The following is a 26,213-nucleotide window of genomic DNA, read 5'->3' on the forward strand; positions in this document are numbered from 1 at the left end:
AGGAGGATATCCATTGCAAATGGCAGCTTACCTGTGCACAGACCATCATGGACTGTCTTGGAGTAATAATGTAATTGGTCATTATTACGAAGGAATCCGATCCCTAAAGAAAGGAAATACAGTTATATGACCAGTACTGATGAAAAGTCACAGAGGAATGTTTGACTATTTCCTGTCAATGATACTGACTGATGTTTTGATCATTTCCAGTCCCTGATTCAGATTTCCAGCATTCGAGCCTTGCCTTCGTACGTTCGGTCATTGAAAGTTATTTTATTCATTCTCAGGTTGTGTGCGTTGCTGACATCACCGGCATTTATTGTCTATCTCGAGTTGCCCTGAGAAGGTGGTGAAACAGCTGAGAGGATTGCTAAACCACTTCAGAGGACAGTTAAGAGTCAACCACTTTGGTGTGGGACTGGAGTCACAGATACAACAGAGTGGGTAAGGACAGCAGGTCCCCTTCCTTGAAGGACATTAAGGAACCAGTTGGGTTTTTACGGCAATCTGACAGCTTTTACTGACCCTAGATTTTTATTTCCAGATGTTTTAAACTGCATTCAAATTCTCAAGCAGCCATGGTGGAATTTGAAACCATGTTCTCTGAATTATTGGTCCTGTACTCTATTATATCTATTGAAATATTTATTTAAACATGAAAATATGTGAAAAGCAGCTTCAAAAAATTACATAATAAAAGCATTTCAGCATCTTCTGACCTCTCCTCACCCAGTGTGACAGTAGGCTGTTTACACCAAACGAAAACAACTTTTTTTTTTATTTATTCATTCGTGGGATGTGGGCATCGCTGGCCAGGCCAGCTTTTATTGCCCATTCCTAATTGCCCTCGATAAGGTGGTGGTGAGCTGCCTTCTTGAACCACTGAAGTCCTTGGGGTGTACGTACACCCACACTGCTATTAGGAAGGGAGTTCCAGGATTTTGACCCAGTGACAGTGAAGGAACGGCGATATCATTCCACGTCAGGATGGTGTGTGACTTGGAGGGGAACTTGCAGGTGGTGGTGTTCCCATGCATCTGCTGCCCTTGTCCTTCTAGTTGGTAGAGGTTGTGGGTTTGGAAGGTGCTGTCGAAGGAGCTTCGGCGAGCCCTATGACCCTGAAAACCCCCAGGACCCAGGCCCACCCAGGAGCCTGATCCCCCAGGAATCTGACCCCCCAGGATCCCGACCCCCAGGACCCTGACCCCCAAGAGTCAGGATAATTTTGTATAAACCATTGATTTGGCCTCAATTAGAGCCTGTGTGGAGTTTTGGGTCCCCATTATTGAAAGAGTATTAAAGCCATTAGGTTCATGTTCACAGGTTGTCTTCCTCTCCAGATATATTTTACCTGTGGTGGGAAGGCATAGTCAACTGCATCCAAAATCTTGGGCCCATTATTGGAGAGGTTGGTGAAGCCGATGCCTTTCACTTTAACTGAGACGGAGCTTATGGTGGAACCCATGGACTGATAACCTTTCTCATGGATAAAAACCCACCTGCAACAGAAGAATGAAAACTGAATGTCTACTCTACCTAACACTCAGTACTTTATAGGAAAGTTTATATGAACAAAAACAGACAGGAAAAGAATCACTGCTGCATCCAATAGGCCTACACAACTTGTACATCACCATGTATAGACACTGACGCCAACTGAAGGCCAGATCTTTCAGGAGAGGTGAAAACCCAGATAAAACCAATTAGAGCTGAAACATATCCTCTCCAACCCTTTTGGATGATTATAAATAGTCCAAGAGACCATTCTAACACTGATTGATGTTACTAGATATGTACACATAGAATTTATTGTGTATATTTCATGGACTGAGTTACTGAGCCCAATAGTGGACACCTAATCCACATTACTGGGGCCACTGGTGTTTGGCTGGGGTAAGCCTGACCCCAGCGATCCTCACACAATGGTCAGCTTATTGAAGTATTTCTGTGGTGGTCTTTGCACACAAGGTGGGCTAACTGATTGGAATTTCAAATTGTCGGATACCAGCAGCTGCTGACTGCTCTTAAAGAGCCAACATGTTTTTGGTAAAAGAAAGCATTTTGGGGCAATTCATCCCCATTGTCCCATTGGATTTTGGATTCAAGGCACAGCAGGCCCATTAACAAAGGTCCACCCTGATGTATGGACAGGGATGCCAGGAAGGAGACGTCACTGTTTTTTAGGGTAGGCTTTCTGTGAAGCCATTCTAGCCATGGCTTAGTGGATAGCACTCTCACCCGAGTCAGAAGGTTGTGGGTACAAGTCTCATGACAGAAATTTGAGCAGAAAATGACGGCTGACACTGCAGTGCAGTATTGAGGGAGTGCCGCACTGTCTTGTGGATTAGATGTTAAACTGAGTCCCCATCTGCCCTCTCAGGTGGAAGTAAAAGATCCAATGGCACTATTTCAAAGAAGAGCACGGGAGGTTCTCCCCGGTGACCTGGGCAATATTTGCTCCTCAGCCAACATCACAAAACAGATTACCTGATCATTATCACATTGCTGTTTTTGGGTGCTTGCTGTGTGCAAATTGTCTGCCGTGTTTCCTATATTACAACAGTGACTACACTGTTGTAAAAAAAGTACTTCATTGGTTGTAAAGCACTTTGAGATGCCCTGAGGTTGTGACAGGCGCTATATAAATGCAAATCAGTCAGTCTTTCTTTCTCCATCAAGTACTTCAGCTGCATTATGGAGCTTTAGCCTCAGGCAGTGGCCAATTGACCTGGCCGAAGTTCTAAGTCCGCATTACATAGTCATCACGCCTTTTGGTGCTTCAAGCACATTGGCTGTTGTCTAGATCCCAGGCTTCAATATTCGATAGTGCAGACCCCTGGTAACCGAATACCTTGGAGGTTTGACTTTGGAATTGTTGACCCTATTAAAGGATTCTTCAAGATTATTCCCACTGCATAGATACTGGATAATGGCACCTGTCGTGTGCACGATCGGATAATGAAGAAGTGCTGATCAGTGCCGATGGAATCAAAAGTGGGCAGCAGTAGCCATCTTTGAAGATGGAAAATGACCAAAATAAGGGAAATAATCCTGATAGATTGTGCTAAGGTTGTTGTCAGCTCTTCTGGTATTATGAAGTTCTTTGGTTCCCCGAACCAAAACCTGTCTTAACAGATCACCCAGTGGGTGGCAGATTAGTGCATCAGGTAACTGAAAGCAGCACCATGTAACCGTCAAAGAAACATTCTTAATCACCCAGTGCCAATCCACAGAGTAATTGAGGCAGTCAGCTAGAGTGCCAGATATTGATTACACTTACTGCTGTGTTCTTTGATGAAGTGCATTTGCCTCTCAGTACTATAGAGTATAAGGGCTCTTTACAGCATGACTACAGTTCTCATTAGCATCCACGATGTGATGCAAATGACAGGAGCCCTCCTGTTCGAACACATTGGGACAAAGCTGCCATCAATCCAACCGGCTGTTCAAGTATGGAACTCCATGCCAATTAACATTAAATTACCAAGTTGCAGACATTTATGGAGAGACTGTGCACTCTCAGAGAAATTTGTGTTAATCTGTAAAAATATTTTACACACCACAATGTGGAGCCATTGTGACTCCCCTCTGCTCCTGTTTGCATGCCTGCCCCCCACAAAGCCCTCCACACCCCCAGTCCTCTCCTTCACACCACCTCTTGCCATGCTGGGATTCACTCGTGCCTCTGGTGCTGTTTTTTTAAATTTGTTGCTGGGATGTGGGCATCGCTGGCCAGGCCAGCATTTATTGCCCATTCCTAATTACCCTTGAGAAGGTGGTGGTGAGCTGCCTTCTTGAACCGCTGCAGTCCATGTGGGGTAGGTACACCCACAGAGCTGCGAGGAAGAGAGTTCCAGGATTTTGACCCAGTGACAGTGAAGGAATGGCGATATAGTTCCAAGTCAGGATGGTGTGTGACTTGGAGGGGAACTTGCAGGTGGTGGTGCTCCCATGCATTTGCTGCCCTTGTCCTTCTAGTTGGTAGAGGTTGCGGGTTTGGAAGGTGCTGTCTAAGGAGCCTTGGTGACATAGACTTAAGAGGTGAGGTGAGAATGATTGTCCTTAATACCAAGGCAGCATTTGACCGAGTATGGCATCAAGGAGCCCCAGCAAAACTGGAGTCAATGGGAATCAGGGGAAAACTCTCCACTGCTTGGACTCATACCTAACACAAAGGAAGATGGTTGTGGATGTTGGAGGTCAATCATCTCAGTCCCAGGACATCACTGCAGGAGTTCCTCAGGGTAGTGTCCTAGGCCCAACCACCTTCAGCTGCTTCATCAATGACCTTCCTTCAATCATAAGGTCAGAAGTGGGGATGTTCGCTGATGATTGCACAATGTTCAGCACCATTCGCGACTCCTCAAATACTGAAGCAGTCTGTGTCCAGATGCAGCAAGACCTGGACAATATCCAGGTTTGGGCTGATAATTGGCAAGTAACATTCATGCCACACAAATGCCAGGAAATGTCAATCGCCAGAGATACTAACCATCTCCCCTCGCTGAATCCCCCACTATCAACATCCTGGGGGTTACCATTGACCGGAAACTGAATTGGAGCAGCCACATAAATACTGTGGCTACTGCAGCAGGTCAGAGGCTGGGAATTCTGCAGTGAATAACCCACCTCCTGACTGCCAAAGCCTGTCCCCTATCTACAAAGCACAAGTCAGGAGTGTGATGGAATATTCTCCACTTGCCTGGAACAGTGCGACTTCACCATCCTGACTTGGAAATACAGCGCCGTTCCCTCACTGTCACTGGATCGAAATCCTGAAACCCACTCCCTAAAAGCACTGTGGGTGTACCTGCAGCAGATAGACTGCAGCAGTTCAACCTGGCGGCTCACTACCACCTTCTCAAGGGCAATTAAGGATGCACAATAAATACTGGCCTTGTCAGAGATGCTCACATGCCATGAAACAAATAATAAAGAAATTCACTAAAGGTACAAAGAAAGATCAAAAAGCACATGTAATGTTGGTCTTTATCTCAAGGGGGTCAAGGGGGTTGATGCTTCACTTGTATAGAGCCTTGCTCAGATCTCGTCTGGGGTATTACGTTCAGTTCTGGGCACCAAACCTTAGAAAGGACATATTGGCCTTGGAGAAAGCACAGTGCAGATTCATCAGTATGATAGCAGGGCTTAAACGTTTGACTTATACACACCGGAAGTGCGATGATACAAACTATGGCCTAACTCTGAAGAGTTATGAAAAACTGACTTTGTTTTTTAAAAAAATGAACCTTTATTTTAAAAAGTGAACAATGGTCCAAAATGGCTGCCGAAGGAAAAGGAACTGGCTTTTGTGTATCCAAACTGTTTGACAAAGATAAAGGACAAATCTTCAAAGCTAAGAGGTGTTAATTGCACCCCATCCTAAAACAGTCCAGAATTCAATGTCTTCTTCTGAAACAAAGAAAATGTGAAGTAGCCATGTCCTGGGCCATTGCGTGATCACCAGGGGGGAGAGATGAGAACATCTCCTACCAGAAGGTGAGAAGTAGCATAACGTTACCTTAAAATCAAATAGTCTAAGGCCTGAAAGAGAGGAAGAGAGAGAGAAGCAACATCCAGCAGCTTGTGTTCCCGCAAGCCAGACGGCATGTGCCCTGCTGTAGAATCCTACATCTACATTGAACAGCAGTGAACTAGAAGTGTCCCACCATCTTCAACTGAATCTTCAATCAAGAGAGAAAACTACAATCATCTGAGGCCTGCACCCATCGAGAACTTGATTTCGAAAAAAATTCAACAGGTTTATCGTGACCTCCCCCCAACTAAAAGTCACCTTCCTTTTTTTTCTCTCTCTATCTATCTCTTCTTGTATGTGTGTGTGTGTATGAGTTAATGCTTAAGTGGATGTGATAGTGATAAAGTTGAGATAAGACGTATTGATCAATAAACAATTGATTTACTGTTTTTTAAAACCAACAAGAAAACCTGTCGCTGTCTGTTTATTTGAAAATAAAACACTAAGGAGTTAAACCCTAATAACAAAACATTTGCTGCAGTGAGGTGGGGAGTTGAACAGTGGGAACTACCCACATCACACCACGTGGCCGTGACAAATTGGGGGCTCAAAGCCAGGATCTGAAACACCAGCTAAATGAGAGATTTGGAAACTGAGAGGAAGATTGACCTTTAAAATGGTGGAAAAATAAACAAACAGCTTTTCTTGTGTTCTTCTATTTTTTCTCAAAGGTGCTAGAAAACAAAGAGATGGCCACATTTAATGCTAAGGAGTTTGTACAGCAGGGAGACATATCGCATGATAAGTTAAACAAATTAAATGTTTAAGACTTTAAAAGCTCAGCTACAGAGGTGGGAATCACTTTCCAAGTAGAATAAGAACCCACATAGAAGAACAAAGAATTCACAGTGTCATGATCCTGGTGTTTTGGGGGCGGGAGGGGGGAGGTGGGGGGCGGGTGGGTGGGGTGGAGGGGAATCTGCGGTGTGTCTTTAAGACAGCAAAGGATCAGTACTGCTTTAAGGCAACCTCAGAAGTTACAATGTGAAAGTTCATCTTGGTTGCCCTGGATACAGCCATACAGAGAGGGAGAACAAGCCAGCCTCAGAAGTTACCAAGGAAAATGCATCTTGGTGACCCAGATACAGCCATTTGGAGACCAAGGACAGGATATACAATGTTGCCATTTAATTTTGAAACTAGTTGAAAAACTGGCTTTTGCAGAGACCGTTGAGACACAGACACAGACAGCATTTACTGAAGGAATTAGGAGAGCTCTCTCTCTGTCTGTTTAAACCCTAATAATTTTACTCTCAGAATTTTGAATATAGTCAAGCCAGATTAATTTCTGAAAAGAAAATAACCAATTACTTTAACTACTGAACTGTAATTGCTGAATTCATCACTGGAGAAGAAAAGCATCATTTCAACTGCTGAACTAGATGACTGACTGTCATGTTGAAGAACCTTTTTTTCCCCGTCAGATGGCTGCAAGGACTTCAAGTAACCTGGAACTGTTCCACATCGGAAGATTCCACTTCGGCAGGAACATAAATCTGAAATGGACTTAGTTACTTTTTTTCAAATGTTGTTTATATCTTAGTAGTGTTTAAGAGTTTAGCTTTTCGAATAAATAGTTTATTTGTTGATCTAAAGACACCTGGTTTGGTTCGCCTCATTCGGGGGGTTAATAGATGGTTCAATTTGGCTGTGGTTTTCTTTACCTTGGAAAGTTTAAAGTGATATGTTGAGCGATCTGTGGAGGGACAGGGCTCAATCAGAAATATACATTTTATGTATGGCCGGGAGTGAAGGCCGGGAGTGGAGCAGTGTAAAATGAGAGAGCGGGAGTGGAGCAGAGTAAAAGGAGAGACCGGGAGTAGAGCTGTGTAAAAGGAGACAGCGGGAGTGGAGCAGAGGAAAAGGAGAGACTGGGAAGGAGCAGAGTAAAAGGAGAGACCCGGAGTGGAGCAGTGTAAAAGGAGAGAGCGGGAGTGGAGCAGTGTAAACGGAGAGACCGGGAGTGGAGCAGTGTAAAAGGAGAGACCGGGAGTGGAGCAGAGTAAAAGGAGAGGCCAGGAGTGGAGCAGTGTAAAAGGAGCGACCGGGAGTGGAGCAGTGTAAAAGGAGAGACCGGGAGTGGAGCAGAGTAAAAGGAGAGACCGGGAGTGGAGCAGTGTAAAAGGAGAGACCGGGAGTGGAGCAGTGTAAAAGGAGAGACCGGGAGTGGAGCAGTGTAAAAGGAGCGACCGGGAGTGGAGCAGTGTAAAAGGAGAGACCGGGAGTGGAGCAGTGTAAAAGGAGAGACCGGGAGTGGAGCAGAGTAAAAGGAGAGACCGGGAGTGGAGCAGTGTAAAAGGAGAGACCGGGAGTGGAGCAGAGTAAAAGGAGAGACCGGGAGTGGAGCAGTGTAAAAGGAGAGACCGGGAGTGGAGCAGAGTAAAAGGAGAGACCGGGAGTGGAGCAGTGTAAAAGGAGAGACCGGGAGTGGAGCAGAGTAAAAGGAGAGACCGGGAGTGGAGCAGTGTAAAAGGAGAGACCGGGAGTGGAGCAGCGTAAAAGGAGAGACCGGGAGTGCAGCAGTGTAAAAGGAGCGACCGGGAGTGGAGCAGTGTAAAAGGAGAGGTCGGGAGTGGAGCAGAGTAAAAGGAGAGACAGGGAGTGGAGCAGAGTAAAAGGAGAGACAGGTAGTGGAGCAGTGGAAAAGGAGAGACCAGGAGTGGAGCAGTGTAAAAGGAGAGACAGGGAGTGGAGCAGAGTAAAAGGAGAGACAGGGAGTGGAGCAGTGTAGAAGGAGAGGCCGGGAGTGGAGCAGTGTAAAAGGAGAGACCGGGAGTGGAGCAGTGTAGAAGGAGAGACAGGGAGTGGAGCAGTGTAAAAGGAGAGACCGGGAGTGGAGCAGTGTAGAAGGAGAGGCCGGGAGTGGAGCAGAGGAAAAGGAGAGACCGGGGGTGGAGCAGTGTAAAAGGAGAGACCGGGAGTGGAGCAGAGTAAAAGGAGAGACGGGGAGAGGAGCAGTGTCAAAGGAGAGGCCGGGAGTGGAGCAGAGGATAAGGAGAGACCGGGGGTGGAGCAGTGTAAAAGGAGAGGCCGGGAGTGGAGCAGAGTAAAAGGAGAGACCGGGAGTGGAGCAGTGTAAAAGGAGAGGCCGGGAGTGGAGCAGTGTAAAAGGAGAGGCCGGGAGTGGAGCAGAGTAACAGGAGAGACCGGGAGTGGAGCAGAGTAAAAGGAGAGACCGGGAGTGGAGCAGTGTAAAAGGAGAGAAAGGGAGTGGAGCAGAGTAAAAGGAGAGACAGGGAATGGAGCAGTGTAAAAGGAGAGGCCGGGAGTGGAGCAGAGTAACAGGAGAGACCGGGAGTGGAGCAGTGTAAAAGGAGAGGTCGGGAGTGGAGCAGAGGAAAAGGAGAGACCGGGGGTGGAGCAGTGTAAAAAGAGAGACCGGGAGTGGAGCAGTGTAAAAGGAGAGGCCGGGAGTGGAGCTGTGTAAAAGGAGAGACCGGGAGTGGAGCAGTGTAAAAGGAGAGACAGGGAGTGGAGCAGTGTAAAAGGAGAGACAGGGAGTGGAGCAGTGTAAAAGGATAGACCGGGAGTGGAGCAGTGTAAAAGGAGAGGTCGGGAGTGGAGCAGAGGAAAAGGAGAGACCGGGGGTGGAGCAGTGTAAAAGGAGAGACCGGGAGTGGAGCAGAGTAAAAGGAGAGACCGGGAGTGGAGCAGTGTAAAAGGAGAGACCGGGAGTGGAGCAGTGTAAAAGGAGAGACCTTGAGTGGAGCAGAGTAAAAGGAGAGACCGGGAGTGGAGCAGAGTAAAAGGAGAGACCGGGAGTGGAGCAGTGTAAAAGGAGAGACCTTGAGTGGAGCAGTGTAAAAGGAGAGACCGGGAGTGGAGCAGTGTAAAAGGAGCGACCGGGAGTGGAGCAGAGTAAAAGGAGAGACCGGGAGTGGAGCAGTGTAAAAGGAGCGACCGGGAGTGGAGCAGTGTAAAAGGAGAGACCGGGAGTGGAGCAGTGTAAAAGGAGAGACCGGGAGTGGAGCAGTGTAAAAGGAGAGGCCGGGAGTGGAGCAGAGTAAAAGGAGAGACCGGGAGTGGAGCTGTGTAAAAGGAGAGGCCGGGAGTGGAGCAGTGTAAAAGGAGAGGCCGGGAGTGGAGCAGTGTAAAAGGAGAGACCGGGAGTGGAGCAGAGTAAAAGGAGAGGCCGGGAGTGGAGCAGTGTAAAAGGAGAGGCCGGGAGTGGAGCAGTGTAAAAGGAGAGACCGGGAGTGGAGCAGTGTAAAAGGAGAGGCCGGGAGTGGAGCTGTGTAAAAGGAGAGACCGGGAGTGGAGCAGTGTAAAAGGAGCGACCGGGAGTGGAGCAGTGTAAAAGGAGAGGCCGGGAGTGGAGCAGAGTAAAAGGAGAGGCCGGGAGTGGAGCAGTGTAAAAGGAGAGGCCGGGAGTGGAGCAGAGTAAAAGGAGAGGCCGGGAGTGGAGCAGTGTAAAAGGAGCGACCGGGAGTGGAGCAGATTTAAAGGAGAGACCGGGAGTGGAGCAGTGTAAAAGAAGAGACCGGGAGTGGAGCAGTGTAAAAGGAGTGACTGGGAGTGGAGCAGAGTAAAAGGAGAGGCCGGGAGTGGAGCAGTGTAAAAGGAGAGGCCGGGAGTGGAGCAGAGTAAAAGGAGAGGCCGGGAGTGGAGCAGTGTAAAAGGAGAGGCCGGGAGTGGAGCAGTGTAAAAGGAGAGGCCGGGAGTGGAGCTGTGTAAAAGGAGAGACCGGGAGTGGAGCAGTGTAAAAGGAGAGGCCGGGAGTGGAGCAGTGTAAAAGGAGAGACCGGGAGTGGAGCAGAGTAAAAGGAGAGACCGGGAGTGGAGCAGTGTAAAAGGAGAGACCGGGAGTGGAGCAGAGTAAAAGGAGAGACCGGGAGTGGAGCAGTGTAAAAGGAGAGGCCGGGAGTGGAGCAGAGTAAAAGGAGAGGCCGGGAGTGGAGCAGAGTAAAAGGAGAGACCGGGAGTGGAGCAGAGTAAAAGGAGAGACCGGGAGTGGAGCAGTGTAAAAGGAGAGGCCGGGAGTGGAGCAGAGTAAAAGGAGAGGCCGGGAGTGGAGCAGTGTAAAAGGAGAGGCCGGGAGTGGAGCAGTGTAAAAGGAGAGGCCGGGAGTGGAGCAGTGTAAAAGGAGAGACCGGGAGTGGAGCAGTGTAAAAGGAGAGGCCGGGAGTGGAGCAGTGTAAAAGGAGAGACCGGGAGTGGAGCAGTGTAAAAGGAGAGGCCGGGAGTGGAGCTGTGTAAAAGGAGAGACCGGGAGTGGAGCAGTGTAAAAGGAGAGGCCGGGAGTGGAGCTGTGTAAAAGGAGAGACCGGGAGTGGAGCAGTGTAAAAGGAGCGACCGGGAGTGGAGCAGAGTAAAAGGAGAGACCGGGAGTGGAGCAGTGTAAAAGGAGCGACCGGGAGTGGAGCAGTGTAAAAGGAGAGACCGGGAGTGGAGCACAGTAAAAGGAGAGACCAGGAGTGGAGTAGAGTAAAAGGAGCGACCGGGAGTGGAGCAGAGTAAAAGGAGAGACCGGGAGTGGAGCAGTGTAAAAGGAGAGACCGGGAGTGGAGCACAGTAAAAGGAGAGACCAGGAGTGGAGTAGAGTAAAAGGAGCGACCGGGAGTGGAGCAGTGTAAAAGGAGAGGCCGGGAGTGGAGCTGTGTAAAAGGAGAGACCGGGAGTGGAGCAGTGTAAAAGGAGAGACCGGGAGTGGAGCAGTGTAAAAGGAGAGACCGGGAGTGGAGCAGTGTAAAAGGAGCGACCGGGAGTGGAGCAGTGTAAAAGGAGAGACCGGGAGTGGAGCAGTGTAAAAGGAGAGACTGGGAGTGGAGCAGTGTAAAAGGAGAGACCGGGAGTGGAGCAGTGTAAAAGGAGAGGTCGGGAGTGAAGCAGAGGAAAAGGAGAGACCGGGGGTGGAGCAGTGTAAAAGGAGCGACCGGGAGTGGAGCAGTGTAAAAGGAGAGACATGGAGTGGAGCAGTGTAAAAGGAGCGACCGGGAGTGGAGCAGTGTAAAAGGAGAGACATGGAGTGGAGCAGTGTAAAAGGAGCGACCGGGAGTGGAGCAGTGTAAAAGGAGAGGTCAGGAGTGGAGCAGAGGAAAAGGAGAGACCGGGGGTGGAGCAGTGTAAAAGGAGAGGCCGGGAGTGGAGCAGATTAAAAGGAGAGAACGGGAGTGGAGCACTGAAAAAGGAGCGACCGGGAGTGGAGCAGTGTAAAAGGAGAGGTCGGGAGTGGAGCAGAGGAAAAGGAGAGACCGGGGGTGGAGCAGTGTAAAAGGAGAGGTCGGGAGTGGAGCAGAGGAAAAGGAGAGACCGGGAGTGGAGCAGAGTAAAAGGAGAGACCGGGAGTGGAGCAGTGTAAAAGGAGCGACCGGGAGTGGAGCAGATTTAAAGGAGAGACCGGGAGTGGAGCAGTGTAAAAGAAGAGACCGGGAGTGGAGCAGTGTAAAAGGAGTGACTGGGAGTGGAGCAGCGTAAAAGAAGAGACCGGGAGTGGAGCAGTGTAAAAGGAGTGACTGGGAGTGGAGCAGTGTAAAAGAAGAGACCGGGAGTGGAGCAGAGTAAAAGGAGAGGTCGGGAGTGGAGCAGAGGAAAAGGAGAGACCGGGGGTGGAGCAGTGTAAAAGGAGCGACCGGGAGTGGAGCACTGTAAAAGGAGAGACTGGGAGTGGAGCAGAGTAAAAGGAGAGACCGGGAGTGGAGCAGTGTAAAAGGAGCGACCGGGAGTGTAGCAGTGTAAAAGGAGCGACTGGGAGTGGAGCAGAGTAAAAGGAGAGACCGGGAGTGGAGCAGTGTAAAAGGAGCGACCGGGAGTGGAGCAGTGTAAAAGGAGAGGCCGGGAGTGGAGCAGAGTAAAAGGAGAGACCGGGAGTGGAGCAGTGTAAAAGGAGCGACCGGGAGTGTAGCAGTGTAAAAGGAGAGGCCGGGAGTGGAGCAGATTAAAAGGAGAGAACGGGAGTGGAGCAGTGTAAAAGAAGAGACCGGGAGTGGAGCAGAGTAAAAGGAGTGACTGGGAGTGGAGCACTGAAAAAGGAGAGACTGGGAGTGGAGCAGAGTAAAAGGAGAGACCGGGAGTGGAGCACTGAAAAAGGAGAGACTGGGAGTGGAGCAGAGTAAAAGGAGAGACCGGGAGTGGAGCACTGAAAAAGGAGAGACTGGGAGTGGAGCAGAGTAAAAGGAGAGACCGGGAGTGGAGCAGTGTAAAAGGAGCGACCGGGAGTGGAGCAGTGTAAAAGGAGAGACCGGGAGTGGAGCAGTGTAAAAGGAGAGACCGGGAGTGGAGCACTGAAAAAGGAGAGACTGGGAGTGGAGCAGAGTAAAAGGAGAGACCGGGAGTGGAGCAGTGTAAAAGGAGCGACCGGGAGTGGAGCAGATTTAAAGGAGAGACCGGGAGTGGAGCAGTGTAAAAGAAGAGACCGGGAGTGGAGCAGTGTAAAAGGAGTGACTGGGAGTGGAGCAGTGTAAAAGAAGAGACCGGGAGTGGAGCAGTGTAAAAGGAGTGACTGGGAGTGGAGCAGTGTAAAAGAAGAGACCGGGAGTGGAGCAGTGTAAAAGGAGTGACTGGGAGTGGAGCAGTGTAAAAGGAGAGACCGGGAGTGGAGCAGTGTAAAAGGAGTGACTGGGAGTGGAGCAGTGTAAAAGGAGAGACCGGGAGTGGAGCAGAGTAAAAGGAGCGACCGGGAGTGGAGCAGTGTAAAAGGAGAGGTCGGGGGTGGAGCAGAGGAAAAGGAGAGACCGGGGGTGGAGCAGTGTAAAAGGAGCGACCGGGAGTGGAGCAGAGTAAAAGGAGAGAACGGGAGTGAAGCACTGAAAAAGGAGAGACCGGGAGTGGAGCAGTGTAAAAGGAGCGACCGGGAGTGGAGCAGAGTAAAAGGAGAGACCGGGAGTGGAGCAGAGTAAAAGGAGAGACCGGGAGTGGAGCAGAGTAAAAGGAGAGACCGGGAGTGGAGCAGTGTAAAAGGAGCGACCGGGAGTGGAGCAGAGTAAAAGGAGAGACCGCGCATGGAGCAGTGTAAAAGGAGAGACCGGGAGTGGAGCAGAGTAAAAGGAGAGACCGGGAGTGGAGCAGAATAAAAGAAGAGACCGGGAGTGGAGCAGTGTAAAAGGAGCGACCGGGAGTCGAGCAGAGTAAAAGGAGAGACCGGGAGTGGAGCAGAATAAAAGGAGAGACCGGGAGTGGAGCACTGTAAAAGGAGAGACCGGGAGTGGAGCAGAGTAAAAGGAGAGACCGGGAGTGGAGCACTGTAAAAGGAGAGACCGGGAGTGGAGCAGAGTAAAGGAGAGACCGGGAGTGGAGCAGAGTAAAAGGAGAGACCGGGAGTGGAGCACTGTAAAAGGAGAGACCGGGAGTGGAGCAGAGTAAAGGAGAGACCGGGAGTGGAGCAGAGTAAAAGGAGAGACCGGGAGTGGAGCACTGTAAAAGGAGAGACCGGGAGTGGAGCACTGCAAAAGGAGAGACCGGGAGTGGAGCAGAGTAAAGGAGAGACCGTGAGTGGAGCAGAGTAAAAGGAGAGACCGGGAGTGGAGCACTGTAAAAGGAGAGACCGGGAGTGGAGCAGAGTAAAAGGAGAGACCGGGAGTGGAGCACTGTAAAAGGAGAGACCGGGAGTGGAGCAGAGTAAAGGAGAGACCGGGAGTGGAGCAGAGTAAAAGGAGAGACCGGGAGTGGAGCACTGTAAAAGGAGAGACCGGGAGTGGAGCAGAGTAAAGGAGAGACCGGGAGTGGAGCAGAGTAAAAGGAGAGACCAGGAGTGGAGCACTGTAAAAGGAGAGACCGGGAGTGGAGCACTGCAAAAGGAGAGACCGGGAGTGGAGCAGAGTAAAGGAGAGACCGGGAGTGGAGCACTGTAAAAGGAGAGACCGGGAGTGGAGCAGTGTAAAAGGAGAGATCGGGAGTGGAGCACTGCAAAAGGAGAGACCGGGAGTGGAGCAGAGTAAAAGGAGAGACCGGGAGTGGAGCACTGTAAAAGGAGAGACCGGGAGTGGAGCAGTGTAAAAGGAGAGATCGGGAGTGGAGCACTGCAAAAGGAGAGACCGGGAGTGGAGCAGAGTAAAAGGAGAGACCGGGAGTGGAGCAGTGTAAAAGGAGAGATCGGGAGTGGAGCACTGCAAAAGGAGAGACCGGGAGTGGAGCAGTGTAAAAGGAGAGACCGGGAGTGGAGCACTGTAAAAGGAGAGACCGGGAGTGGAGCAGAGTAAAAGGAGAGACCGGGAGTGGAGCACTGTAAAAGGAGAGACCGGGAGTGGAGCAGAGTAAAAGGAGAGACCGGGAGTGGAGCACTGTAAAAGGAGAGACCGGGAGTGGAACAGAGTAAAAGGAGAGACCGGGGTTGGAGCAGTGTAAAAGGAGAGACAGGGAGTGGAGCAGAGTAAAAGGAGAGACCGGGAGGGGAGCAGAGTAAAAGGAGAGACAGGGAGTGGAGCAGAGTAAAAGGAGAGACCGGGAGTGGAGCAGAGTAAAAGGAGAGACAGGGAGTGGAGCAGAGTAAAAGGAGAGACTGGGAGTGGAGCAGTGTAAAAGGAGAGACAGGGAGTGGAGCAGAGTAAAAGGAGAGACGGGGAGTGGAGCAGAGTAAAAGGAGAGACAGGGAGTGGAGCAGTGTAAAAGGAGAGACGGGGAGTGGAGCAGTGTAAAAGGAGAGACGGGGAGTGGAGCAGAGTAAAAGGAGAGACGGGGAGTGGAGCAGTGTAAAAGGAGAGACCGGGAGTGGAGCAGAGTTAAAGGAGATACGGGGATTGGAGCAGTGTAAAAGGAGAGACAGGGAGTGGAGCAGAGTAAAAGGAGAGACGGGGAGTGGAGCAGTGTAAAAGGAGAGACCGGGAGTGGAGCAGAGTTAAAGGAGATACGGGGATTGGAGCAGTGTAAAAGGAGAGACCAGGAGTGGAGCAGAGTAATAGGAGAGACAGGGAGTGGAGCATAGTAAAAGGAGAGACGGGGAGTGGAGCAGTGTAAAAGGAGAGACCGGGAGTGGAGCAGTGTAAAAGGAGAGACCGGGAGTGGAGCAAATTTAAAGGAGAGACCAGAAGTGGAGCAGAGTAAAAGGAGAGACCGGGAGTGGAGCAGAGTAAAAGGAGAGACCGGGAGTGGAGCACTGTAAAAGGAGAGGCCAGGAGTGGAGCAGAGTAAAGGAGAGACCGGGAGTGAAGCACAGTAAAAGGAGAAACCGGGAGAGGAGCACAGTAAAAGGAGTGACCGGGAGTGGAGCAGAGTAAAAGGAGCGACCGGGAGTGGAGCAGTGTAAAAGGAGAGACCGGGAGTGGAGCAGTGTAAAAGGAGAGACGGGGAGTGGAGCAGTGTAAAAGGAGAGGCCGGGAGTGGAGCAGAGGAAAAGGAGAGACCGGGGGTGGAGCAGTGTAAAAGGAGAGACCGGGAGTGGAGCAGTGTAGAAGGAGAGGCCGGGAGTGGAGCAGAGGAAAAGGAGAGACCGGGGGTGGAGCAGTGTAAAAGGAGAGGCCGGGAGTGGAGCAGAGTAAAAGCAGAGACCGGGAGTGGAGCAGAGTAAAAGGAGCGACCGGGAGTGGAGCAGTGTAAAAGGAGAGGCCGGGAGTGGAGCAGTGTAAAAGGAGAGAAAGGGAGTCGAGCAGTGTAAAAGGAGAGGCCGGGAGTGGAGCATGTAAAAGGAGAGGCCGGGAGTGGAGCAGAGTAAAAGGAGAGACCGGGAGTGGAGCAGTGTAAAAGGATAGACCGGGAGTGGAGCAGTGTAAAAGGAGAGGTCGGGAGTGGAGCAGAGGAAAAGGAGAGGCCGGGGGTGGTGCAGTGTAAAAAGAGAGACCGGGAGTGGAGCAGTGTAAAAGGAGAGACCGGGAGTGGAGCAGTGTAAAAGGAGCGACCGGGAGTGGAACAGTGTAAAAGGAGCGACCGGGAGTGGAGCAGTGTAAAAGGAGCGACCGGGAGTGGAGCAGTGTAAAAGGAGAGACCGGGAGTGGAGCAGTGTAAAAGGAGCGACCGGGAGTGGAGCAGTGCAAAAGGAGAGACCGGGAGTGGAACAGAGTAAAAGGAGAGACCGGGGTTGGAGCAGTGTAAAAGGATAGACAGGGAGTGGAGCAGAGTTAAAGGAGAGACCGGGAGGGGAGCAGAGTAAAAGGAGAGACTGGGAGTGGAGCAGAGTAAAAGGAGAGACCGGGAGTGGAGCAGTGTAAAAGGAGCGACCGGGAGTGGAGCAGAGTAAAAGGAGAGACCGGGAGTGGAGCAGAGTAAAAGGAGAGACGGGGAGTGGAGCAGAGTAAAAGGAGAGACCGGGAATGGAGCAGAGTAAAAGGAGAGACCGGGAGTGGAGCAGAGTAAAAGGAGAGACAGGGAGTGGAGCAGAGTAATAGGAGAGACAGGGAGTGGAGCAGAGTAAAAGGAGAGACGGGGAGTGGAGCAGTGTAAAAGGAGAGACCGGGAGTGGAGCAGAGTTAAAGGAGATACGGGGATTGGAGCAGTGTAAAAGGAGAGACCGGGAGTGGAGCAGAGTAAAAGGAGAGACCGGGAGTGGAGCAGAGTAAAAGGAGAGACGGGGAGTGGAGCACTGTAAAAGGAGAGAGCGGGAGTGGAGCAAATTTAAAGGAGAGACCAGAAGTGGAGCAGAGTAAAAGGAGAGACCGGGAGTGGAGCAGAGTAAAAGGAGAGACCGGGAGTGGAGCACTGTAAAAGGAGAGGCCAGGAGTGGAGCAGAGTAAAGGAGAGACCGGGAGTGAAGCACAGTAAAAGGAGAAACCGGGAGAGGAGCACAGTAAAAGGAGTGACCGGGAGTGGAGCAGAGTAAAAGGAGCGACCGGGAGTGGAGCAGTGTAAAAGGAGAGACCGGGAGTGGAGCAGTGTAAAAGGAGAGACGGGGAGTGGAGCAGTGTAAAAGGAGAGGTCGGGTGTGGAGCAGAGGAAAAGGAGAGACCGGGGGTGGAGCAGTGTAAAAGGAGCGACTGGGTGTGGAGCAGTGTAAAAGGAGAGACATGGAGTGGAGCAGTGTAAAAGTAGCGACCGGGAGTGGAGCAGTGTAAAAGGAGAGGTCGGGAGTGGAGCAGAGGAAAAGGAGAGACCGGGGGTGGAGCAGTGTAAAAGGAGAGGCCGGGAGTGGAGCAGATTAAAAGGAGAGAACGGGAGTGGAGCACTGAAAAAGGAGAGACCGGGAGTGGAGCAGAGTAAAAGGAGAGACCGGGAGTGGAGCAGAGTAAAAGGAGAGACCGGGAGTGGAGCAGTGTAAAAGGAGCGACCGGGAGTGGAGCAGTGTAAAAGGAGTGACCGGGAGTGGAGCGGTGTAAAAGGAGAGACCGGGAGTGGAGCAGTGTAAAAGGAGAGACCGGGAGTGGAGCAGAGTAAAAGGAGCGACCGGGAGTGCAGCAGTGTAAAAGGAGAGACCGGGAGTGGAGCAGTGTAAAAGGAGAGACAAGGAGTGGAGCAGTGTAAAAGGAGAGACAGGGAGTGGAGCAGAGTAAAAGGAGAGACCGTGAGTGGAGCAGTGTAAAAGGAGAGACCGGGAGTGGAGCAGTGTAAAAGGAGAGACCGGGAGTGGAGCAAACGAAAAGGAGAGACCGGGAGTGGAGCAGTGTAAAAGGAGAGACCGGGAGTGGAGCAAACGAAAAGGAGAGACCGGGGGTGGAGCAGTGTAAAAGGAGCGACCGGGAGTGGAGCAGTGTAAAAGGAGCGACCGGGAGAGGAGCAGTGGAAAAGGAGAGACCGGGAGTGGAGCAGTGTAAAAGGAGAGACCGGGAGTGGAGCAGAGTAAAAGGAGAGACCGGGAGTGGAGCAGTGTAAAAGGAGCGACCGGGAGTGGAGCAGTGTAAAAGGAGAGGTCGGGGGTGGAGCAGAGGAAAAGGAGAGACCGGGGGTGGAGCAGTGTAAAAGGAGCGACCGGGAGTGGAGCAGTGTAAAAGGAGAGGTCGGGAGTGGAGCAGAGGAAAAGGAGAGACCGGGGGTGGAGCAGTGTAAAAGGAGAGGCCGGGAGAGGAGCAGAGTAAAAGGAGAGAATGGGAGTGAAGCACTGAAAAAGGAGAGACCGGGAGTGGAGCAGAGTAAAAGGAGAGACCGGGAGTGGAGCAGAGTAAAAGGAGAGACCGGGAGTGGAGCAGTGTAAAAGGAGCGACCGGGAGTGGAGCAGAGTAAAAGGAGAGACCGGGAGTGGAGCAGAGTAAAAGGAGAGACCGGGAGTGGAGCAGAGTAAAGGAGAGTCCGGGAGTGGAGCAGAGTAAAAGGAGAGACCGGGAGTGGAGCACTGTAAAAGGAGAGACCGGGAGTGGAGCAGAGTAAAGGAGAGACCGGGAGTGGAGCAGAGTAAAAGGAGAGACCGGGAGTGGAGCACTGTAAAAGGAGAGACCGGGAGTGGAGCACTGTAAAAGGAGAGACCGGGAGTGGAGCAGAGTAAAGGAGAGACCGGGAGTGGAGCAGAGTAAAAGGAGAGACCGGGAGTGGAGCACTGTAAAAGGAGAGACCGGGAGTGGAGCAGTGTAAAAGGAGAGACCGGGAGTGGAGCACTGCAAAAGGAGAGACCGGGAGTGGAACAGAGTAAAAGGAGAGACCGGGAGTGGAGCACTGTAAAAGGAGAGACCGGGAGTGGAGCAGTGTAAAAGGAGAGACCGGGAGTGGAGCACTGCAAAAGGAGAGAACGGGAGTGGAGCAGAGTAAAAGGAGAGACCGGGAGTGGAGCACTGTAAAAGGAGAGACCGGGGTTGGAGCAGTGTAAAAGGAGAGACCGGGAGTGGAGCAGAGTAAAAGGAGAGACCGGGAGTGGAGCAGAGTAAAAGGAGAGACCGGGAGTGGAGCAGAGTAAAAGGAGAGACCGGGAGTGGAGCAGAGTAAAAGGAGAGACGGGGAGTGGAGCAGAGTAAAAGGAGAGACCGGGAGTGGAGCAGAGTAAAAGGAGAGACCGGGAGTGGAGCAGAGTAAAAGGAGAGACGGGGAGTGGAGCAGAGTAAAAGGAGAGACCGGGAGTGGAGCAGAGTAAAAGGAGAGACCGGGGTTGGAGCAGTGTAAAAGGAGAGACCGGGAGTGGAGCAGAGTAAAAGGAGAGACCGGGAGTGGAGCAGTGTAAAAGGAGCGACCGGGAGTGGAGCAGAGTAAAAGGAGAGACCGGGAGTGGAGCAGAGTAAAAGGAGAGACGGGGAGTGGAGCAGAGTAAAAGGAGAGACCGGGAGTGGAGCAGAGTAAAAGGAGAGACCGGGAGTGGAGCAGAGTAAAAGGAGAGACCGGGAGTGGAGCAGAGTAAAAGGAGAGACGGGGAGTGGAGCAGTGTAAAAGGAGAGACCGGGAGTGGAGCAGTGTAAAAGGAGAGACCGGGAGTGGAGCAGAGTAAAAGGAGATATGGGGATTGGAGCAGTGTAAAAGGAGAGACCGGGAGTGGAGCAGAGTAAAAGGAGAGACCGGGAGTGGAGCAGAGTAAAAGGAGATATGGGGATTGGAGCAGTGTAAAAGGAGAGACCGGGAGTGGAGCAGAGTAAAAGGAGAGACCGGGGTTGGAGCAGTGTAAAAGGAGAGACCGGGAGTGGAGCAGAGTAAAAGGAGATATGGGGATTGGAGCAGTGTAAAAGGAGAGACCGGGAGTGGAGCAGAGTAAAAGGAGAGACCGGGGTTGGAGCAGTGTAAAAGGAGAGACCGGGAGTGGAGCAGAGTAAAAGGAGAGACCGGGAGTGGAGCAGTGTAAAAGGAGCGACCGGGAGTGGAGCAGAGTAAAAGGAGAGACCGGGAGTGGAGCAGAGTAAAAGGAGAGACGGGGAGTGGAGCAGAGTAAAAGGAGAGACCGGGAGTGGAGCAGAGTAAAAGGAGAGACCGGGAGTGGAGCAGAGTAAAAGGAGAGACCGGGAGTGGAGCAGAGTAATAGGAGAGACAGGGAGTGGAGCAGAGTAAAAGGAGAGACGGGGAGTGGAGCAGTGTAAAAGGAGAGACCGGGAGTGGAGCAGTGTAAAAGGAGAGACCGGGAGTGGAGCAGAGTAAAAGGAGATATGGGGATTGGAGCAGTGTAAAAGGAGAGACCGGGAGTGGAGCAGAGTAAAAGGAGAGACCGGGAGTGGAGCAGAGTAAAAGGAGAGACCGGGAGTGGAGCACTGTAAAAGGAGAGAGCGGGAGTGGAGCAGAGTTAAAGGAGAGACCGGGAGTGGAGCAGAGTAAAAGGAGAGACCGGGAGTGGAGCAGAGTAAAAGGAGAGACCGGGAGTGGAGCACTGTAAAAGGAGAGGCCAGGAGTGGAGCAGAGTAAAGGAGAGACCGGGAGTGAAGCACAGTAAAAAGAGAAACCGGGAGAGGAGCACAGTAAAAGGAGTGACCGGGAGTGGAGCAGAGTAAAAGGAGCGACCGGGAGTGGAGCAGTGTAAAAGGAGAGACCGGGAGTGGAGCAGTGTAAAAGGAGAGACGGGGAGTGGAGCAGTGTAAAAGGAGAGACCGGGAGTGGAGCAGAGTAAAAGGAGAGGCCGGAGTGGAGCAGATTAAAAGGAGAGAACGGGAGTGGAGCACTGAAAAAGGAGAGACCGGGAGTGGAGCAGAGGAAAAGGAGAGACCGGGGGTGGAGCAGTGTAAAAGGAGAGGCCGGAGTGGAGCAGATTAAAAGGAGAGAACGGGAGTGGAGCACTGAAAAAGGAGAGACCGGGAGTGGAGCAGAGTAAAAGGAGAGACCGGGAGTGGAGCAGTGTAAAAGGAGAGGCCGGAGTGGAGCAGATTAAAAGGAGAGAACGGGAGTGGAGCACTGAAAAAGGAGAGACCGGGAGTGGAGCAGAGTAAAAGGAGAGACCGGGAGTGGAGCAGAGTAAAAGGAGCGACCGGGAGTGGAGCAGTGTAAAAGGAGAGACCGGGAGTGGAGCAGAGGAAAAGGAGAGACCGGGGGTGGAGCAGTGTAAAAGGAGAGGCCGGAGTGGAGCAGATTAAAAGGAGAGAACGGGAGTGGAGCACTGAAAAAGGAGAGACCGGGAGTGGAGCAGAGTAAAAGGAGAGACCGGGAGTGGAGCAGAGTAAAAGGAGAGACCGGGAGTGGAGCAGTGTAAAAGGAGCGACTGGGAGTGGAGCAGATTTAAAGGAGAGACCGCGCGTGGAGCAGTGTAAAAGGAGCGACCGGGAGTGGAGCAGTGTAAAAGGAGAGACCGGGAGTGGAGCAGTGTAAAAGGAGTGACCGGGAGTGGAGCAGTGTAAAAGGAGAGACCGGGAGTGGAGCAGAGTAAAAGGAGCGACCGGGAGTGGAGCAGTGTAAAAGGAGAGACCGGGAGTGGAGCAGTGTAAAAGGAGCGACCGGGAGTGGAGCAGTGTAAAAGGAGAGGTTGGGAGTGGAGCAGAGGAAAAGGAGAGACCGGGGGTGGAGCAGTGTAAAAGGAGAGGCCGGGAGTGGAGCAGAGTAAAAGGAGAGAACGGGAGTGGAGCACTGAAAAAGGAGAGACCGGGAGTGGAGCAGAGTAAAAGGAGAGACCGGGAGTGGAGCAGAGTAAAAGGAGAGACCGGGAGTGGAGCAGTGTAAAAGGAGGGACCGGGAGTGGAGCAGAGTAAAAGGAGAGACCGCGCGTGGAGCAGTGTAAAAGGAGAGACCGGGAGTGGAGCAGAGTAAAAGGAGAGACCGGGAGTGGAGCAGAATAAAAGGAGAGACCGGGAGTGAAGCAGAGTAAAAGGAGAGACCGGGAGTGGAGCACTGTAAAAGGAGAGACCGGGAGTGGAGCAGAGTAAAAGGAGAGACCGGGAGTGGAGCAGTGTAAAAGGAGCGACCGGGAGTGGAGCAGTGTAAAAGGAGAGGTCGGGAGAGGAGCAGAGGAAAAGGAGAGACCGGGGGTGGAGCAGTGTAAAAGGAGAGACCGGGAGTGGAGCAGAGTAAAAGGAGAGAACGGGAGTGGAGCACTGAAAAAGGAGAGACCGGGAGTGGAGCAGAGTAAAAGGAGAGACCGGGAGTGGAGCAGTGTAAAAGGAGAGACCGGGAGTGGAGCAGTGTAAAAGGAGAGACTGGGAGTGGAGCAGTGTAAAAGGAGAGACCGGGAGTGGAGCAGTGTAAAAGGAGAGGTCGGGAGTGGAGCAAAGGAAAAGGAGAGACCGGGGGTGGAGCAGTGTAAAAGGAGCGACCGGGAGTGGAGCAGTGTAAAAGGAGCGACCGGGAGTGGAGCAGTGGAAAAGGAGAGACCGGGAGTGGAGCAGTGTAAAAGGAGAGACCGGGAGTGGAGCAGTGTAAAAGGAGAGACCGGGAGTGGAGCAGTGTAAAAGGAGCGACCGGGAGTGGAGCAGTGTAAAAGGAGAGGTCGGGGGTGGAGCAGAGGAAAAGGAGAGACCGGGGGTGGAGCAGTGTAAAAGGAGCGACCGGGAGTGGAGCAGTGTAAAAGGAGAGGTCGGGAGTGGAGCAGAGGAAAAGGAGAGACCGGGGGTGGAGCAGTGTAAAAGGAGAGGCCGGGAGAGGAGCAGAGTAAAAGGAGAGAACGGGAGTGAAGCACTGAAAAAGGAGAGACCGGGAGTGGAGCAGAGTAAAGGGAGAGACCGGGAGTGGAGCAGAGTAAAAGGAGAGACTGGGAGTGGAGCAGTGTAAAAGGAGCGACCGGGAGTGGAGCAGAGTAAAAGGAGAGACCGCGCGTGGAGCAGTGTAAAAGGAGAGACCGGGAGTGGAGCAGAGTAAAAGGAGAGACCGGGAGTGGAGCAGAATAAAAGGAGAGACCGGGAGTGAAGTAGAGTAAAAGGAGAGACCGGGAGTGGAGCACTGTAAAAGGAGAGACCGGGAGTGGAGCAGAGTAAAAGGAGAGACCGGGAGTGCAGCACTGTAAAAGGAGAGACCGGGAGTGGAGCAGAGTAAAGGAGAGACCCGGAGTGGAGCAGAGTAAAAGGAGAGACCGGGAGTGGAGCACTGTAAAAGGAGAGACCGGGAGTGGAGCAGAGTAAAGGAGAGACCGGGAGTGGAGCAGAGTAAAAGGAGAGACCGGGAGTGGAGCACTGTAAAAGGAGAGACCGGGAGTGGAGCACTGTAAAAGGAGAGACCGGGAGTGGAGCAGAGTAAAGGAGAGACCGGGAGTGGAGCAGAGTAAAAGGAGAGACCGGGAGTGGAGCACTGTAAAAGGAGAGACCGGGAGTGGAGCAGTGTAAAAGGAGAGACCGGGAGTGGAGCACTGCAAAAGGAGAGAGCGGGAGTGGAACAGACTAAAAGGAGAGACCGGGGTTGGAGCAGTGTAAAAGGAGAGACCGGGAGTGGAGCAGAGTAAAAGGAGAGACCGGGAGTGGAGCAGAGTAAAAGGAGAGACCGGGAGTGGAGCAGAGTAAAAGGAGAGACCGGGAGTGGAGCAGTGTAAAAGGAGCGACCGGGAGTGGAGCAGAGTAAAAGGAGAGACCGGGAGTGGAGCAGAGTAAAAGGAGAGACGGGGAGTGGAGCAGAGTAAAAGGAGAGACCGGGAGTGGAGCAGAGTAATAGGAGAGACAGGGAGTGGAGCAGAGTAAAAGGAGAGACGGGGACTGGAGCAGTGTAAAAGGAGAGACCGGGAGTGGAGCAGTGTAAAAGGAGAGACCGGGAGTGGAGCAGAGTAAAAGGAGATACGGGGATTGGAGCAGTGTAAAAGGAGAGACCGGGAGTGGAGCAGAGTAAAAGGAGAGACCGGGAGTGGAGCAGAGTAAAAGGAGAGACCGGGAGTGCAGCACTGTAAAAGGAGAGAGCGGGAGTGGAGCAGAGTTAAAGGAGAGATCGGGAGTGGAGCAGAGTAAAAGGAGAGACCGGGAGTGGAGCAGAGTAAAAGGAGAGACCGGGAGTGGAGCACTGTAAAAGGAGAGGCCAGGAGTGGAGCAGAGTAAAGGAGAGACCGGGAGTGAAGCACAGTAAAAGGAGAAACCGGGAGAGGAGCACAGTAAAGGGAGTGACCGGGAGTGGAGCAGAGTAAAAGGAGAGACCGGGAGTGGAGCAGTGTAAAAGGAGGGACGGGGAGTGGAGCAGTGTAAAAGGAGAGACGGGAAGTGGAGCAGTGTAAAAGGAGAGGTCGGGTGTGGAGCAGAGTAAAGGAGCGACCGGGAGTGGAGCAGTGTAAAAGGAGAGACCGGGAGTGGAGCAGTGTAAAAGGAGAGACGGGGAGTGGAGCAGTGTAAAAGGAGAGGTCGGGTGTGGAGCAGAGGAAAAGGAGAGACCGGGGGTGGAGCAGTGTAAAAGGAGCGACTGAGTGTGGAGCAGTGTAAAAGGAGAGACATGGAGTGGAGCAGTGTAAAAGGAGCGACCGGGAGTGGAGCAGTGTAAAAGGAGAGGTCGGGAGTGGAGCAGAGGAAAAGGAGAGACCGGGGGTGGAGCAGTGTAAAAGGAGAGGTCGGGAGTGGAGCACTGAAAAAGGAGAGACCGGGAGTGGAGCAGAGTAAAAGGAGAGACCGGGAGTGGAGCAGAGTAAAAGGAGAGACCGGGAGTGGAGCAGTGTAAAAGGAGAGACCGCGCGTGGAGCAGTGTAAAAGGAGCGACCGGGAGTGGAGCAGTGTAAAAGGAGAGACCGGGAGAGGAGCAGTGTAAAAGGAGTGACCGGGAGTGGAGCAGTGTAAAAGGAGAGACCGGGAGTGGAGCAGAGTAAAAGGAGCGACCGGGAGTGGAGCAGTGTAAAAGGAGAGACCGGGAGTGGAGCAGTGTAAAAGGAGAGACCGGGAGTGGAGCAGTGTAAAAGGAGCGACCGGGAGTGGAGCAGTGTAAAAGGAGAGGTCGGGAGTGGAGCAGAGGAAAAGGAGAGACCGGGGGTGGAGCAGTGTAAAAGGAGCGACCGGGAGTGGAGCAGTGTAAAAGGAGAGGTCGGGAGTGGAGCAGAGGAAAAGGAGAGACCGGGGGTGGAGCAGTGTAAAAGGAGAGGCCGGGAGTGGAGCAGAGTAAAAGGAGAGAACGGGAGTGGAGCAGAGTAAAAGGAGAGACCGGGAGTGGAGCAGAGTAAAAGGAGAGACCGGGAGTGGAGCAGTGTAAAAGGAGGGACCGGGAGTGGAGCAGAGTAAAAGGAGAGACCGGGAGTGGAGCAGTGTAAAAGGAGGGACCGGGAGTGGAGCAGAGTAAAAGGAGAGACCGCGCGTGGAGCAGTGTAAAAGGGGAGACCGGGAGTGGAGCAGAGTAAAAGGAGAGACCGGGAGTGGAGCAGAAAAAAAGGGGAGACCGGGAGTGAAGCAGAGTAAAAGGAGAGACCGGGAGTGGAGCACTGTAAAAGGAGAGACCGGGAGTGGAGCAGAGTAAAAGGAGAGACCGGGAGTGGAGCACTTTCAAAGGAGAGACCGGGAGTGGAGCAGAGTAGAGGAGAGACCGGGAGTGGAGCAGAGTAAAAGGAGAGACCGGGAGTGGAGCACTGTAAAAGGAGAGACCGGGAGTGGATCAGAGTAAAGGAGAGACCGGGAGTGGAGCAGAGTAAAAGGAGAGACCGGGAGTGGAGCACTGTAAAAGGAGAGACCGGGAGTGGAGCACTGTAAAAGGAGAGACCGGGAGTGGAGCAGAGTAAAGGAGAGACCGGGAGTGGTGCAGAGTAAAAGGAGGGACCGGGAGTGGAGCACTGTAAAAGGAGAGACCGGGAGTGGAGCAGTGTAAAAGGAGAGACCGGGAGTGGAGCACTGCAAAAGGAGAGACCGGGAGTGGAGCAGAGTAAAAGGAGAGACCGGGAGTGGAGCAGAGTAAAAGGAGAGACCGGGAGTGGAGCAGATTAAAAGGAGAGACAGGGAGTGGAGCAGAGTAAAAGGAGAGACGGGGAGTGGAGCAGTTTAAAAGGAGAGACCGGGAGTGGAGCAGTGTAAAAGGAGAGACCGGGAGTGGAGCAGAGTAAAAGGAGAGACCGGGAGTGGAGCAGAGTAAAAGGAGAGACCGGGAGTGGCGCAGAGTTAAAGTGAGAGACCGGGAGTGG

At 52.2% G+C, this 26,213-nt stretch overlaps 1 protein-coding gene across 1 annotated transcript in view; it reads right to left on the reverse strand.

Moving 5' to 3' along the window:
* Window positions 1–26,213, reverse strand: part of p2rx1 (purinergic receptor P2X, ligand-gated ion channel, 1) — a 188,618-nt gene that overhangs the window by 40,735 nt on the left and 121,670 nt on the right. The window contains exons 2-3 of the mRNA XM_068010065.1: window positions 1,352–1,499; window positions 32–103 (exon numbers count right to left, since the gene is read on the reverse strand). Coding sequence (XP_067866166.1) covers window positions 32–103; window positions 1,352–1,499 — 220 coding nt within the window. The remainder of the gene's footprint in view (window positions 1–31; window positions 104–1,351; window positions 1,500–26,213) is intronic.

The sequence above is a fragment of the Heterodontus francisci genome, chromosome 30, assembly GCF_036365525.1.
Source record: "Heterodontus francisci isolate sHetFra1 chromosome 30, sHetFra1.hap1, whole genome shotgun sequence".
NCBI lineage: Eukaryota > Metazoa > Chordata > Chondrichthyes > Heterodontiformes > Heterodontidae > Heterodontus > Heterodontus francisci.